This window comes from Hippichthys cyanospilos, chromosome 7 (assembly GCF_059441005.1).
Source record: "Hippichthys cyanospilos isolate Australia breed blue-spotted pipefish chromosome 7, RoL_Hcya_1.0, whole genome shotgun sequence".
In the NCBI taxonomy this organism is placed as follows: domain Eukaryota; kingdom Metazoa; phylum Chordata; class Actinopteri; order Syngnathiformes; family Syngnathidae; genus Hippichthys; species Hippichthys cyanospilos.
Window position 1 is genome coordinate 17,136,424 of NC_142375.1, and position 17,086 is coordinate 17,153,509.

General features: G+C 39.0%; 1 protein-coding gene across 2 annotated transcripts; it reads left to right on the forward strand.

The window, feature by feature from the left end:
- Positions 1 to 3,283: 3,283 nt before the first annotated feature.
- dok7b (docking protein 7b) lies at positions 3,284 to 16,875 on the forward strand. Of its 2 annotated transcripts, none has more exons than XM_088419806.1 (12): positions 3,284 to 3,367; positions 3,499 to 3,544; positions 4,148 to 4,215; positions 5,238 to 5,388; positions 6,022 to 6,222; positions 9,736 to 9,855; positions 12,216 to 12,326; positions 12,693 to 13,537; positions 13,737 to 13,811; positions 14,678 to 14,723; positions 14,796 to 14,903; positions 16,379 to 16,875. In XM_088419806.1, the coding sequence occupies exons 1-12, from the start codon at positions 3,314 to 3,316 to the stop codon at positions 16,561 to 16,563; spliced, it is 2,010 nt and encodes a 669-aa protein (XP_088275932.1). In that variant the 5' UTR covers positions 3,284 to 3,313; the 3' UTR covers positions 16,564 to 16,875. The 2 variants fall into 2 exon arrangements, with proteins under 2 accessions (XP_088275932.1, XP_088275933.1); XM_088419807.1 differs by having other exon boundaries at positions 16,394 to 16,875.
- The last annotated feature ends 211 nt before the right edge of the window (positions 16,876 to 17,086 follow it).

The window sequence follows — 17,086 nt, forward strand, 5'->3', positions numbered from 1 at the left end:
GTTTAAAAAGAATAATAAATGCACAGATTTTGAACCAGTGCGCAGTGCTACTACTGTAAGTTTCAACAGGATTTGTGGACCAACTGATCACCCCAGTGGCAGAAAAAAAAAAAAACTGTTAAACTTCTGTTTTTTTAAATGCTCATCATTTCTGTATTACTTTTTTTTGCCTCACGTTCCTGGTATGTTTCTGACTCTTTGAAGTAGTTGTACGATGAACCCCATAAACCTTTTCGTATACATGACCAACCATGTTTGACAACCCCACGTGACCATTGCAAGGTTAAAACACAATTTCAACCTTTCTAAAATATTTTTATAACTTAGGGTTAGGGTTAAGAAACATTGGCTTCTGATGAAACATTAGCCACAGACTTCAGTATTGGTGAAGTAGTGAAATAGTCAAGTCTGTGCATTGAAACATTGAGTGATACTTTCGTGATGCTTGTTACAAATTATGGAAATTCCTTTGATTTTTTTGTATAATATCAATAAAAATTAATGTGAAAACACTAGGGTGGTGACATTTCCACCAAGAACATGTAAAATCTTGAAATGCAACGATTCTGACAATTCTATGTGATTGCAGTTGGACGTGTGAGATTTTGTAGACAAGAATAATCATTGTCCAAATTTTGGACCATGTAAAACTATTCTAATAAAAATTTTTGAGATGTATTTTAATAGGATTTATTACATTCATTTTCCTGCGATTTTTGTAGCATTCCGTTGAGCGGCGGTCAAACTATGTCAGCAAACAGAAAATTCTTTGTTGACTTGTGTTTCACCTCAAGACAGTAGGTGGCGGTAGGGACCATTTAATGGTTATGTCTTAAAGAGTCATTACCACGTCACAGACTACAGACAGACCATACCATAAATTTGGGGTCTTATACCTTTAAAAGCACTTACTAAATTAGAAAATAAAAAATGCAATGTGTATAATTTGCAAAGTACGTGCACCAGGGTTAAATGAACATCTCTCAGACTTCCTTGTCATCCTTGTAAAGAACGCCATTTGTATACAGTCTTGCATTGGATTGCAGGTGAGTATACTTTTTATTGTTCATGGTTGACATTTTTCCCAGCATGTCTGCTGTGTATTTCCTCCTCGATTTGCTTTTTTTTTTTTTTTTTTTACACAGCAGCCTCTTTGTCCTCAGGTAACGACAAAGACAGATGGAGAGGGAGGGAAAGAAGAACTAGTATCAAAATTGTGAGCAGAACAGCATCCAACTACGCACCTCCCTCTCCATCTTCTCCGCATCTCCGCTCGCGCCGCAAGTCAAAGTCGCCTTCGTCTCGCTCCAACCGCAAAGCCGCCAAACAAGCCTTGGATTTGGACAAAGTCGCCATCGGCCAAGACTCTGATGGCACCAGGCGAGCCCGTGCGGGTTCCCGAGACCGGCGGGGTCCTCGAGGATCTGAGCTAGACATGAAGTGGGATGATGTTGCCTCGGAGCTGCGTTGCCGCGGTAGCAGGATGAGGTCGGCCGTGTATCAGACATCGGACCTTCCCTCCATGGTGAAAGCCAGGAGACACTTGGCGCAGAATGAGGGCAAAGGTCCAATAGAGAGAAGTAAAGTGAAAGCAACATTTGTGTGAGGAACGAGCCGACGCAATGTCTGACCCGACCGAAGCTCGCCCGTTAGCTTCAAAGTGCTTGTGAAGAGTGTTAGGTCAACAACGGAGCATGTGCTCACTTCCACTCTGTACACTGTCATGCACAATATTTATCCATGTGAATAAAACTCAGCAAGTTGGCACACAGGAAAAAAAAATCAATAGGATCATCAATTATTAAGAGTAAACGGTTCAATCAGCATGACTCATATTGTTAAACTAAATGTCATGGGCCTTTAATGAACCATTAGAATCAAGATTCAAGAGTTTTATTGGCATTTGCATAGTCGTACACACAATGAAATATGTATTTGTTCACTTACCCGAGCAGACTACATTCCATAGTCGAGCAAATAATAAGGTAGGCAATAAAACAAAACAAAAAACCAGTAATGGAGCATGTTTTAAACTAATTGAGTTGCCTGTTAAACAAAAACAATAATGGATAAAATCCTTATGATAACTTTTTATTTTTTTGATTAATAAGAAACCATCAAACTATTGGGACACAGACTTACAGTAACAGTCAAAAGCTTGGAAATACCTTGTAATGAAGTGATTTTTCAATATGAAAAAACAAATCCTGAATGTTGGATTAATATATCAATCATTGACATTATGAAGAAATAGTGATGGAATTATTTGCACACATTTTCACAGGCAGTGACCGAGTGGTAAGCAATCGTCTATTGACCCAGATTTACGGTACCAGTCAAAGCTAATTCAGTTAATTTTCATGATTTAAAAACATTCTAGGATGTACTTTAGATTAATATAATTTTTTGAATTTATGAAGAAATATTAATAAAAGTATTTGCTAAAAGTAACAAAACGGCTGGGGTATGTTTCCAGAGACCAAGCTTTGCTTTTGCAGTGTGTAATTGCACATCCGAGGCGCCAGGTGGTGCAGTAGCGTTCTCAATGTCAAAGACGGTGAGGAAGTTATGAAATCATTAAATTGCTGTCAACATTTTTTAAATCTAAATCACATTGATGATTAATAGGAGTTAGTGAAAAATCAGCACAATGTTTTATATCTTTTTCCCTAGGTTAAACTGTTTTGGATATCAGTGCTTCTTTGTTAATTTCTTTATAGAGTTCATATTTTTTTCTCATAAACAAAAGGATTAACTTTTTTTCAGGCACTTTGAAGCACTGTTTTTACTGTTTCAGGCTAACCTTTAACCTTTATAAACCCTGTAAAAAGTCAACTTGATATTTGTTGGACGTAGATCTTGCTTTGTGTCTTTTGTTAAAAATGGTACAGTTTTAAGGATACTTCTGCAATTTTCGTTCATATTTATGTTTCGTTTTTGTTTGAGATGCTGTTTTGCAGTTACTAGAAATGATTCCAGTTCACCAAAAGTTAACTCCTGTCTCAATTTAATCAACAGGAATTTTTGCTGTATGTTTTTTTTTTTCTTCCCCAATATTTGCGTAGGTTGGGGGCCCGTTACATGCAAGTGTCTATCTGACAGGAGGCCAGATTTGGGAGTTAAGTGCAATATATGCGGATAATACCGTTTTAATCTAATTAACATGAATTTCAGACAACAACTGAACTAACTTTGCTGGGGGCCGACTGGGGGCTCCGATTGGCCCGTTGACAGGCTATTTTGAAGTTACCCCCTCCCAACACACACATACACGCATGCACACACACACAGCTGCTAGGAACCATGTCAGAAGATGACGGATACAGTTGTCGCGGAGGGACAAGTGAAGTTTAGAGATGGGAAAAAGGTGAATTTTTCCGTTTTTCATCTGGTTACCAAATTCAAAAATATGCCTTAAGCCTATGTGTGGTCTTTGGAAGGATGAATGAAGTTTTGATATTCTTTTTTTAAAAAATTTTTTCGTCTCCGCAATCACAGTGGAAGACTCGGTGGATTGTCGTTCGGAAGCCATCTCCGGTCGCAGGTAAGTGGGCTGTTTTCGGTTTTTTTTTGTTTTTTAAAAAGTGTCATTTTATGTGACACTTTGCAACAGTGTGATTAGAATATTTCCACCAACTCTCTTTTGGACATCGGGTATGCCGTGTGCCTTGGAAAAGCAACTTAGGCGCGTCAACACGTGGACCTTACGCAAACATCACGCACTTGTGTCAATTTCACGTAGGTTTAAACTGAATTATTTGCATCGTCTTCAACCTTCAGATCATCACTCGTATTGAGTTTCGAAGAAAGCCTTGTGTGTCTAACGAAAACTACCATCATTTTTTTTCATATGCATACTAACAACACAAAAGGGCTAATTGTGCCCTTTGAGAAATAAGGCAAAGATGGTAGCAATTGTACATGTGCGCGCGCGTGTGTGCACGTGCGTGTTTGGAGGCTTCAGTGATTGTCATTCTCAGCTGTGCCAGTGGATCAGCTCATTGTTTTAGGGTTTGCTGTGGCAGCTGTTGCATAGACAGACACACTCCACAAATGACACAAAGCCAGTCTCTGTGTGATGTTATTAAGCACAAAGAAAGTGGCAATGTGTAAAGCTTGTGTTACAGTGTGTGCGTGTGTCCTGCAGACTGTCTGTCTGTGGTGGCTTACAAAGACAAGAAGAAAACCAAGGAGCGTCTTGGGGTGACACTTGAGGTACACTGCGTGTTTCATGTGTAGCTTTTTAGTTCACTTCACCGGTCAATCCTTTACTGCATCTACTCTACACAATAAAGTCGTACCTTTACTCACGAAATTAATTCGTTCCGGAAGTCATTTCATCATTTTTTGTAAGTAGTGCCGCTTATTATTACATGTCAATAGCCCCCCCCCCCCACCCCCCAAAAAATGCTTAATAAATGATAAAAATGCATCAAAAACTGTAACAAATAAATATTAGGATGACATCATTGCATAGTACTCATGGAATTCAACGTACATCATGTAAAGAATAATAAAATGTGGCCAAACCCTTTAAATTAATCATATTAATTGTAGTAGCAGAAAATAATAAATGCAGTTAATATGTTTGCCTTGAGATGGCGCTGTTCTGCTTGTCATTTTGACATTTGAGTGATCCACAGGATCAATAGAATTTATTTAGCGTAATTTTGCATTTAACTTCACATAAGTTTAATTTGCGGTCATGCGAATTGCTTCCTGTGTGACATTGAGCCCTCTTGCTAACGTGGTAACAATGTGCTAATGACGTGCTAACGATGTTAATGTCAGACACGACAGCCCAAAGCCGTATGTTAAGTATGTGTTTTTATGTGAATATGTACAAAGCTAGCTCTAGCTAATGTAATTTTTCAGTTTTTTAGTTCTACGTGTGAACTGTTGGTAGAAATGTATTTGAAGAGTGTCAAGATGAAAAGTGCAAGACCACAGTAAACATCTGTGCAAAGAACTAGTCTCTTTTTTGGGGATAAGTCGGCATATTAATAAATTATAAAAATGATAAAAATCAAAAACTGTAACAATTTTGTAACTAGCGACAATAGTTTTCCAAATATATATATATATATATATATATATATATATATATATATATATATATATATATATATATATATATATATATATATATATATATATATATATATATATATATATATATATATACACACACACACTGTATTGTAACAATACAGTACAGCTGTTGCTTTTCTTCTCAGGGCATCTATGGTGTGGAACCAGGGCCAGGATATGATGGTGTCAGCTACACTCTTTCCATGGTGTGCTTGGCACACACACTGGTGTTGGGCTTCCACAGTCGAGAAGCTCTCCAGGCCTGGGACGCACGTATACGCTACAGCCTGGGAGAAGGTCAGTGGCGAGGTTACAGGACTTCCTCTCATAAGACTCATTTTTTACGGATATAAGTTGAAATATAGTGATGGGAGATTTTTGCTTCTCTAGATAGCAGTCTTGGTTTATAGATGCAATGGAAATTCCATTGCAGTAGCTTTTATTTTTTCAATAAAAACTGCCATATAGAATAAGAAAAAATACTTTTTGACATTTTTTGAATTGGGCTTACTAAATTGTCCTTGGGTGTGATTTGGTGAATGGTCGTTTGTCTTTGTGTGCCCTGTGATTGGCTGGCAACCGGTTCAGGGTGTCCCTCGCCTACTGCCCGAAGCCAGCTGAGAAGCCAGCAAGCCTGTGACCTTGTGAGGATAAGCGGCTCTCGAAAAGTTGGGTGGAACCATCCTAGTGTGGTTGTGAATCTGGCTTTTTACAATAATGAAATTGCCCCCTGAAGTTCCTTCAAGTTCTCCTAGGGGTTCTCGTACCCCCATTTGAGAAACACTCTGAAGCAATCACATCTGGATTTTTTTGATAATCCAGTTGCCTTTTATTTTTGTACTTCTGTGACAATACAATGACCTGTGTAAATGGGAACATACACACATATCATTCTGTCTTACGCACATTTTCTCTGTTTTCCGTCTTTAGTTCACAGATTCAGTGTCAATGTGGAGCCCGGAACCAAATTAGAGGTTGGCCCCGCCTGTCTTCACCTGTGCAACAACCTATTGGCCCTCACAAGAGGCCTCCCGCCCGTCATCATCGGCCACTGGAAGCTGTCCGCTTTACGTCGATATGGCGCCGTGCCGAATGGCTTTGTGTTTGAGGGCGGGACTCGCTGTGGATTCTGTGAGTAAAACTTGCCCACAGAAGCTTGATATACTGTACTGTGATGTTATTTTCAACTGACAGCAAGTGGAAAATGTTTTTTTTAAATGAACCGATCATTGGACAAAATTAAACTAACCAAACATGAAAAGTTTAGTTTGGCAACGATAGATAGATGTAACGAGCAGACCCCCATTCAACAATAGTAAACTAATCCCTGTCAGACTGCATTACTTCCCACCATATATTGCTTTGTGTATACAGTTGCGCATGCAACTTATGGCCCCGACCCGACTAACCATGAGGTCCACAGGATCTTGTTTCCGCGCTCCGATGACCAGCTGCTATTAATACCAGGCATCCTTGTCAGGCTTGTTCGGCCAATGGCATTCCTCCTGGTGTGGCGACAGCCTTTTCTTGTCTTCTCATTGGCCTCCCAGATATATTACCCCGCAATCTGAGCGACAGTTGAGGCAGGCCATCTGAGTGAAAGAAACAAAGTGAATCACAGAGGAAATCACAACACGTTATGTTTTGTGGATTTTTTTGTTTGTTACAAGGTGAGTTTGCTGATCATATATCAGACAAATGCATTGAAATTAGGGATGTCCCGATCCATACCACGTGATCAGAAATTGGGCCAGATCACAATCATTTTCAGCTTAATGGAATTAGGTGGAAAATGATCTGATTTTATCTTTCGTTTCGTTTATCTTTAGTTTCAAACTAGTGATGCCCAAATGAAGCTTCATGAAGCACTTGGGATATTTTTTGACTCCTCTAAATGTCAGTCTTCATTTAAAGGGGCAGTGGAAATGTAATACATTTACAGTGTAGCATTAAACTACAACTGAAAAAAAGAATAGTATATACGTGACATATATTCAACCTAAAACTCAATCTATATTTGCAATATTATTTTTTGATCTTCTTGGATCCTTTAAAAATACAATAAAAAGAACAGTGCTTGTGCTTATTTTAGTTGACACATTAAATACTGTAAAGTAATAGCAAGTCACCATTTATATAATATAATTGATTCAGGCCTGAGATAGAGTGGGTTTCAAAATTCAACTGAGTTCAAAGTTTGATAAACGCTGAAATATTGAGCCTTTCTGCAAACATATTTGCTCAGGTTTATTTGTTGCCTCCAGGCAGCCATTAGTTTTATTACATTTCACTGAGCAATGAAACGTCGAAATTTGAACACTTACTTCAGTAAATCATCTCAAGGCAGGAATCTATTTGGCTTTTCTGGAGGCCCAGATGTTACAGGAGTTTTGCGGTTTTGTAATTACTTTTTTTTTTCCCAAAAGGAGAAGTCAATATTTGAATAGTATCAGTATAAATATTTTTAAGGGATCAGACTGTCACCATTGTTTGATTTTTGTTGAGTTTTAAGTAACGTAAGCCCCTTTTTTCCGACATTGAAGTATAAACAGAAGCAAACCAATATGAAACATTAAAAAAAAAAATGCCCTAACTTTGTCTTGAGTTCAAAAAGTAAAAACTTGGTCAGTTCTTGCATGAGAGCAATTGAAGTTTGTGACATGAGAGACATTTGATTGTTCTGCAAATACTGATGAACAGTTCTTCAGTAGATTTTTGGAGAAGTGCACTTACTCAAAGATCAAACATCACTAATTTTTATTTTCCTGGAGACTTTTATGCTTAACGCTCTTATTGTGTTGTGGGTCAAACTGACCCGTTTTAAAGTCTCTCCTGGCATGCCGGTCTCCTCCCACATTCCCAAAAAAAAATATGGATGGCTGGTATATTGGACCCACAAAATTCTCCAAGTGTGATTGGGTACATAATTGGTTGTTTGTCCCTATGTGACCTGTAATTGGCTGGCAACCAGCTGGGCTAGGCAGCAGCAAGCCTGTGACCCTTGTGAGGATACATGGCTGCAGAAATGGAACTAAAAAAAAAATCAAGACTTTATTTTCAACCCATATCAACCAGTCCTACTGAAGCATGGAAAAAAAAATCATTGCGGGTGTCTCAGTCATTTAACGCTGCCGTGGAAAGATATTTTATCCTTGAGTGGCAGCGTACACTCAAATGCTAACTCATACCTCTGGCTGTAGAACTGACAAGTAAGGTGACATGATAAACTTTGCGTTCACACACGGCGGTGGGTCGTCTTGCTGTGCGAAGCACTTTTACCAGGCAGTTAAGGCAATAATGATTTTGGGACTTCATAAATGCGACCCAAGTTCTTGCAGACTTACGCAATTCCAAAGGCGGGCAAGCTGCCGTAACGAGACAGCAGTTAATCGATGTTTGGAGCGGAGATATGGCTGGCCTATCAGGTTCACTTGTGTTCATGTTACCCCTGTAATGAAGCAACACACACAGGTACACAGACACACACTTTCATCCACACGCAGCAATAAATGATCTGCTGCAGAGTTTGGAAAGCTGTCAAACGGGTGATAGGTGAAAGTAATTCAAAGCCCATGCTATGGCAGCAATTTTCCATGTCGTTCAGTGTGAGCATGTGCACACACACACACGCACCACACTTACATACACACAGTAGGGGGGTTCATGCTTTGAAGTGTGGGATCACGACCGGACCAGTTCACAAATAGCAAAAATTCATAGACTTGCTTAAACTTGGGATGTTTAGTTTGGCTGTCGTCGCAGCTTGGTGCTTTGCATTTATGCGGTAGGCTAACATTGAGCCGCTTCTGTGCTGTCAAACATGCTGTTGTGGATTTTTATTTATTATTTATATATATATATATATATATATATATATATATATATATATATATATATATATATATATATATATATATATATATATATATATATATATATATATATATATATTTAAGTATATATATATATATATATATATATTTAAGTATATATATATATATATATACACACTTGACTTTTGAAGTGTATGAAAATCAGGCATTAGTAGACAATGCATAACAGTGATAGATGGCTGTGCCAAAACTATAAACTCATTTTTCTCAGAGCAGGTATTTCAACTTAGGACCATTCAAATTGTCAAGCTGTAACTATGTCAATTTTTGAGCTACCTCAATGGATTATATATCATTTTAATGCAAATTAAGTTTAGAATTAGAATACATCAACTCACACACACACATACACACGTACTGTATATATTAGGAGTGTCAAAATAACAAAATTACTGTTGCAATAGTAATTCACTTACATTATTTTACAGTGAAGAAACAGACATGACAAGTTCTATTCTTTCGTAATGTGACATCAAATTCTTTAAAGGCAGTGTTGAAAATGTGTCTTTTATTGTTTGCATATGTTGATTGTTGATTATCAGGGGAACCTTACAAAGTCTCGTCTAAGATTGGCTGGGGGTTAAAAAAATATATGAAATTCATCCAAATGAGACTTGTTCGGTCTTGTGAGTTGCCACAATGAAAAAAAAAGTATGACTTACGGTATAGTCCAAATAATACGGTATATAAAGATATGCGGTGGCCGTTTGTGTTTTTAACTTTCGCCTTTTATTTTTCACTTATGCTGCAGGGGCAGGAGTTTTCTTTTTATCCTGTTCGGATGGGGAGCAGATCAGTTTTCTGTTTGACTGCATTGTCAGGGGCATCAACCCCAGCAAGGTGCCACATGGGCTGCGACCTTCCCTGCCAGGTGAACACACACTGCCCGTTAAGCTTTCAGCGTTTGCTTCAGGTGCCACGCTGTCGTAAACGCCGCATAACTCAAAGCCTTAAAGGTCAATCGAGGGTTAGTGGCTCAAGCCTTTGCACGTGACTTGTGCGAAATGATGTGGCGCCGAGTTCACAGGCGTTTCTAAGACGCCGTCTGGCACAGACAAGCGGTGTAGTGACATTTGAGGAGTGACACGGGATGTGAACAAAGCTCCATCTACGGCTTTTTATAGAAACAAACGTGCTTGGTTCACTGTGACTGCCCTGCGTGTTAACAGCCACCGGAAGAGACCTCCTTATGCGCCATAATACTGTTTAAACTAATATTCACACTTGGTGCACTGCCACTTGGCAAGTAATGCGAAATTCTGGCCCGGATCCAATTTCTTGGTAATGCCAAGTCATAATAGGGGGTCATTGCACCTGTCACCAGGGTAATCGTATACGCTTGCCGGCTTCGACTTGAGGCAAACTTACACTTAATCTCCAATACAGTCGTGGAACAAAAATTCAGCCTTTGAGTCGAGTCAACGTCAACCATCCGTTTTTACTGGGCCGACAGTGAAAGAGTAATTGTACCTGACACTATTTGCTACTGGCAAATATCAAAAACTGTATATGACGCAGTAAATAAATCTAATTTTTGCCACGGCTTAATCTACCGTTTTGCAGAAGGAGTTATATCACATTCAGTGCCACTGATGGGTATGGATGCAAAGGATCCATTTTTACGAAGCACTGAATGAGTTATTTGCTAATTATTTTTGATCATCCATTAATGCATACAGTGTTCCTTTGCTACATCACAGTTCGGTTATTTCGGCTTCACTCTATTGCGGATTTTAATTCATGACCATACCTTCATCTATTGCAGGTTTATATTGCTAGTTTCCTTGTCATTATTCTTACTTTTAAGTCAGACTAGTCAAAAAACAGCAATTTTATTTATTAAAAAAAAAATCAACCTCTAATACATTGATTTTGATTTATAGCCATACCTATTGCAGGTTTACTTGCTATCTTTCTGCTCTTGGACCATGGAACCTTGGAACATTAATTTGATGTATTGTTTGTTTAATTGCAAAAGAAACTTAAAAAGGAAACAAAAGCAACAACAACAACAAAACTTCAATCTGGTTACTGCAGGTATTTATGAGAATAAGGAACCATTACAGACACCTAAAATAGCCCAAATGCTCTAGATTCAGTCAACAGAGGAGTAAAAATATTCTCCGATTTTTTTAGTCCTCTATGAAAGAAGACTATTATTGTGTTGAGGCAAAAAATTAAAGACCTGTCTTTTCATATCGGGATAGAAATGGAAACTGGAAATGGAAAAATTCAACATTATTCAGTTATTAAAATAATTGTGCAGCCCTAATCGACTATGTCTGAGACTTTTTTATACTACGGGTTGCTGTTGTTGTTAGCATGTGTCGATTTAATTTTGTTTTAGATGGGTATTTTCACATTATTTTCGAGCCCAATCTTAGTAAATAAATAAATAAATGAATAAATAAATAACAAAAGTAAATGCTTTCTACTGCGGTGCCTTGCGAAATTCACTGCTGTTAAAATTAGCCTAGCCACGCTAGGCGGGATGTCAGTTGACACCTCACAAAGCGTTATGGAGAAACTTGGCAGCAGCACGTTGAGCATTAGCTGTTATAGACTTGAGGCATGCATCGGGAGCTCGGGTTGTTATCACCTGTGTGCACAAAATGACCCACGTGCATGACCACACTCACCTCACCCTCATCGCCATTTTGCATGAATGCAAGAATAAACAGATTTTAGCGGGAATTTATCAAAAATGAATTCACTATTTTTATATTCAGCTGGCAAATTTTAATTTACCTCTAAGACAGGCAAGGCATCAACAAGATCATTTTTTGATCCATCTGTTTGTCAAAACGACGCTGTTTACTTTTGCGTTTGAGAAGGGCCCGCAATACGACTTCAAGAATCATGGGAAATGTAGTCAAACTGTATGTGAGCTGAGCGTTTCTGGCGGCGCATTTCCAGTGTAACAGTGTGGTAACTGAAGAAAACAATCTTGTGTATTTTGATTTGTGGTTTAATAAACAAAAGGAAGTCTTGCTTTTAATAATTAATAGGTGAAAGAAATGACAGAAACGACTACTGTTTTTGATCGCGATTGATATGAGGTGCGTTCAATGACCATCTCAGGAATCCATCACAAAATCAGAAAGATCGCATGTTAACTCAAGTTGAATTTTTTTTTTTTTTCTGGCGGAACTACATTTCTACTACATCAGGATCGAGCAAAAATATTTGTCCGTACTTATTTCCGGATGCTTTTTTTTTCTGTTAAAACAGAGAACCTCAATGCCGATCCGGCGTTAGTTGAAGACCGGATCAACCAAGAAGCCTCAGAGTTAGAGAAAAGACTCAGTATGCTGTCCAATTGCAGTCTCGCAAGCAGCACAGGTAAATCCACCCGAGAGCTTCTCAAACATTTCGGGAACCCTGACAACGATAGACTATTTTATAAACAGACTACCCACGGACCTCAGATTTACATGTTTAGAATCATATCATTAAGAAGCCTAAATATAATTACGAAGGAATACTTAATTTATTTATTGTATCTCCCCTCTGGTATACATAAAACATATTTCTAAAAAGATAGCACAACATAATATTTCAATCATTTTTGTGAATCCCCAAACTTCCACTTCTGGACCCCTTGAGGTCCAGAAGTGGACCTTAAGGGAGAATCCAAGTCACAACTGCAACTGGAGAAACATTAGCGAGTCCTTAATAACTCACAGCTTTTGATGACTTCCTTCACAGCCTCCACTTACAGCTGCAGCACATCTGTTGCCGGCGACGACCGCAGCAGCATCTCCGGCTCCTCCTCCAGCCAATCAGACACGAGTTACGGGAGCAGACATCCTTTCTGGGCGGAGCCGTTAGCAAAGTTGCATCTCCACAGCGAGACGACGTCAAACTCGTCCACGCTGAAGGCCTTGACTGCTTCGGATGATCGCCTCTATACCGCCGTCATGGGAGGCAGCGGTCCGTCTTCAACACAAGCCCATCCTCGTGGTCTCCACGACAGCGGGCGTCAGAGCTCCTTGGACAGCGGCATTGGAATCGCGACCGGGAGTTCAGGAAGTTTCTCTTCTTGTACAGGGAGTGTAGACATGGCCACACAAGGAACAGGCGAGGAATTTGTCTCCCTTGCCAGTCTACCTGCTCCTCCTCAGTCTCCTCCTCCTCCCCCAAATCCTCCACCCTCCCCTTCCCCATCAATACCTCACCAAAAGCACAGCGGGGGGCTCTCCTCTTCCTCCAGGTGCATCTCACCAGCTTCTCAGAGCCTTGCTGATGAATGCAAGAATTTGGACCTGCTCAGACAACGCTATGATGTGCCCAGGAGTCTGATCCAGAACACCTCTGCAGTTCAGGAACACCCCTCTGAAACCGGCAGGAGAAGCACGGTGTGCAGGGATCGGCTTGCGAGTCAGAATCATGGACCGATAGACCGTCTTCCGGGCTTTGAGCCTCAGTGCCAAGCTTTGACGCAACACGCGTTCTCCCGGCCCAGTGATTGGTTGCCTCCTATAGACACCGAGGACAAGTTCAGTTCCCAGCATTTGGCATTACCCGGGAGGTCACTTTCCGAAGAGAGACAGGTACTGATGGCTTCACATGGACGGCGCTTTTCAATAGATAAGGGCAAGAGTGATTCAGTACTGCTTCAGAAACTGCTGTGGCTGAATGACCATTTCTTGAACACGTTTCTAAAGTGGCAAAACAACACACCTTCAGTTTAATGATGTTTGTATTGACTAGGTTAAACAAATAATGTCCTTGTTGTTGTTGTTTGCACAGTGTTGTCATGGATTTGATAACTACATCACACCAGAGCAGTGGCGTGCAGCAAGGAGCAGAAGTTTGATGATGCGGGTAAGATTTGATTCATTAGTCTAAGAATAGTTTCTAAAAATATTCTAGAAGGAAAAAAAGTTCAAATTATAAGTAGGAGCTTTTTTTCCCTGGATCATTGTTTCTAACTGTTGATATTTTGTGTGACCGGAAAATAAAAGCAAACATCGGGTGTGGTAAACATGATCTAAATCTTTCAATAAAAATTGCTTTATTTTTTTTACAATTTACTGTGCAGTAAAGTTTGTATAAAAAAATGACACAAGTTGCATAATTAGATAGCAAAGCACTACAACAATTTTATTTTTAAATTTGTGTGATCAGATATTTATCATTAAAAAAAACAGGACACCGCAATTTCATGGAAACACAAATGTGCTATAAATTCTCACCGGGAACTATTTCAAACAGATGAATTTGCTAGCATCAGATTGGCTAGCAGATGTGGCGGACTTTTGAATGCTAAATGCTATCTTGGATGACATTTCAACAGTACCATCATTCAGCTTTTTTTTTCTTCTGCTCTCATGCGACTATTGTTTCAATTTTAAATCATCAAATATAAAAAAAAAAGAAAAATGTTTCCACTTACCCCCTGGAATGTGCTCACAAACCAATAATTGCTGTTTAGTGCACTGACTGAATATTTCTACAGCTGTTTGAAATAACCCACTGCGTGCGTAATCATTGACTGCACCTCAATCCTCACGAGGGTCGCGGGTGACTTTCATTCATTTCCCGGGAAACGAAACCTTCACGGGAGTAATTTGTGTTTATTACGCGCAGAGGGAAGTGGGAGAACTCTCTTGATCGCGTGGCAAATATGCAAATGATCATCCGGTGCGCCGCCATGCAATCACTGAATTATTCATACGCTTGCTTTCTAGGTTGGCAACGCCTCATCGGGCCCACAGCCCTCTGCCGATTTACCAGGTGTGTTACTTTCAGCACTGCGCGTGCGTCATTGTCAAAACATGTCAGAAACTTGGAAGCGTGCACCTGCAGACCAGCTGCGTGCGAGAGAGGATCCGATGAGGTCGCTATCCCCCGTGCCGCCCGCCACCCCTCGGCAACGAATCGCACTCAGCATAGCCGGCCCATGGTCGGCTTGTGGTAAGTTTGAATGGACTCTAAAGTTACTTTACATGTGTTTGACTTATGGAGGGATTTTTAAAAGTCACCGTTGGATTACAAGTTACTTCAAAAGTTACATTCAATTGAAACAACCCTGCTTCATTCAATCCCAATGACATTTTTACAGGTTTTTAAATGTTCCGAGTCAGTTTTTGGTCTCTTTTTTTTTTTTTTGTGTGTGTGTTTGGTGGCTAATGCAGGGTTTAAAAGTGAATTACTGAATGAAGTACTAACGTAATATTTTTTTTTTTGGTAATTAAGTACTAATGTAATTGATCACTTTAGGAAATCAATAAATTACATGAAGGTAATTATGTCCTAAAGCACAGGTGTCAAAGTCAAGGCCCGGGGGCCAGATCCGGCCCGCCACCTCACTTTTTGTGGCCCTTGAAATGCTGATGTGACTTCAGGTTTCTGACTAAAATACCAAAATTGCAAGTTGTCTTTAACTTTTAAAAATTGGGGGGAAGAAAAACAAACATTTTCTTACTCTCCAAATCTCTTTTGAACAGGTTTTGCCGGCTTCTGATATCAAATCTTGGTAAATGTGTGATCAACACACTTAAAATGTATTTGAATTCACAGTCATTCCGGCCCTCTGACAGAAACTATCACTACAATGCGGCCCAAAATAAAAATGTGTTTGACACCACTGTAAAGTAATTGTTACCTATGGTAATTTAAGTACTCAGGTACTAAATTGAATCAATTACCTAAAGGTTAGAAATCAACGTACTAAAAGTAGACACTTACTTTAGTTATCAAAGTACAAAGTAATTGATTACTGAACAACAATACTGGAGTGTATGAAGTAAATAATTGCTTAGTACTCAATTACCTAAAGTAGTTCATCATTTTCTTTAGGCATCTAGTGCTTCATTAGTTCAGTACCAGCCATTTTTAGACATTTTAGTACTTGAAAAAAATAGAGGATTGAATGTCTAGAAGACTGTTAAAATTATAAAAATGTCTTTGGGAACAAAAGAGTAAATATTAAAATATTGAATGTGTGTATTTAAAACCTTTGTGCAGTATTTTGTTCAATCTTTTGATTTTTACATCAAAGGGAAAGCATTGAATGACAACACAAGGGAGCTGAAATTTCACCCAGGTGTTGACAACATGTCAAAGTTTAACATGGCTACCACACTACCAGGATCATGCCTAAAATACTGCGATAATAAGGCTTAAGAAAATGACCCAAAAATGGTCATACACTGCACAAGGATTGAAAATAAATAAATAATTTAAAACACTAGTAGACAGTCTTTCTGGACTCCAGAGAGAATTTTTAATTGTAAAAGTATTAAATAAAGGCAGTATTTTTGACATTTAACTATAAAAGTTGTAATGGCAAAACTGAACAGTTATAATGTGGATTGTTTCTGAATATGATTTTGCGTGTGCAACAAACCTAAATGTTTTTGTTTTGTGCTGCCACAAACTAAAACTAGTGACGGTGTTTCCAGCTTGCTGCACGCCAGCGCTTTCCTATCCGGAAGAGGGCTCCATCGTCAGCTACAGCCATGGCAACAACAGCGCCATGGAAACAAGTCAGCGAGTGGGTGTGGAGTACGCACTGGCCGGGGAGGGTCGACTGACTCAGATGGACGACAGGCGGCGAGGTCCACCTCGCTGACTTTGTTACCACCCAAGTGGATGACGATCGGAATAAGCTCCTTCCAATTTTGCTGCTCATCAGGAATTTCAGAAGAATCCATTCCACTTAGAAAATGAATATATAGTACAGTAAATGCCTTGGGAAGCCTGTTGTGTGAATACATATTTTTCTACAGTAATTCCGCTCGAGCTTGGCTTTTGTGTATTAGTAAGTATGAGTATCAGTAAGCCATTTATACTTGACTCATTCAATACTAGACATGTTTATATTTTTTTAAGAGTCCAGACATGCATATATATATATATATATATATATATATATATATATATATATATATATATATATATATATATATATATATATATATATAAATATAAATACACACACACACGTTTGCCTGAAGTAGGACATACAGTACAAAAGTAATCAATAAACGAAGTAAATGAGTAGTTACTTAAGAACGAAAGTAATCAATTACTTTATGCAATCAAGTCGATAACTTGGTAATCAAGTATTAATCAACGTTAGGTAATAAGTGCTA

Coding starts and splice junctions, on each gene's coding strand:
- dok7b (XM_088419806.1), top strand. CDS start 3,314: ATGACGGATACAGTTGTCGCGGAGGGACAAGTGAAGTTTAGAGATGGG. Junction 12,327..12,692: donor CAGTCTCGCAAGCAGCACAG/GTAAATCCACCC, acceptor CTTCCTTCACAG/CCTCCACTTACAGCTGCAGC. Junction 14,724..14,795: donor GCCCTCTGCCGATTTACCAG/GTGTGTTACTTT, acceptor GTGCACCTGCAG/ACCAGCTGCGTGCGAGAGAG.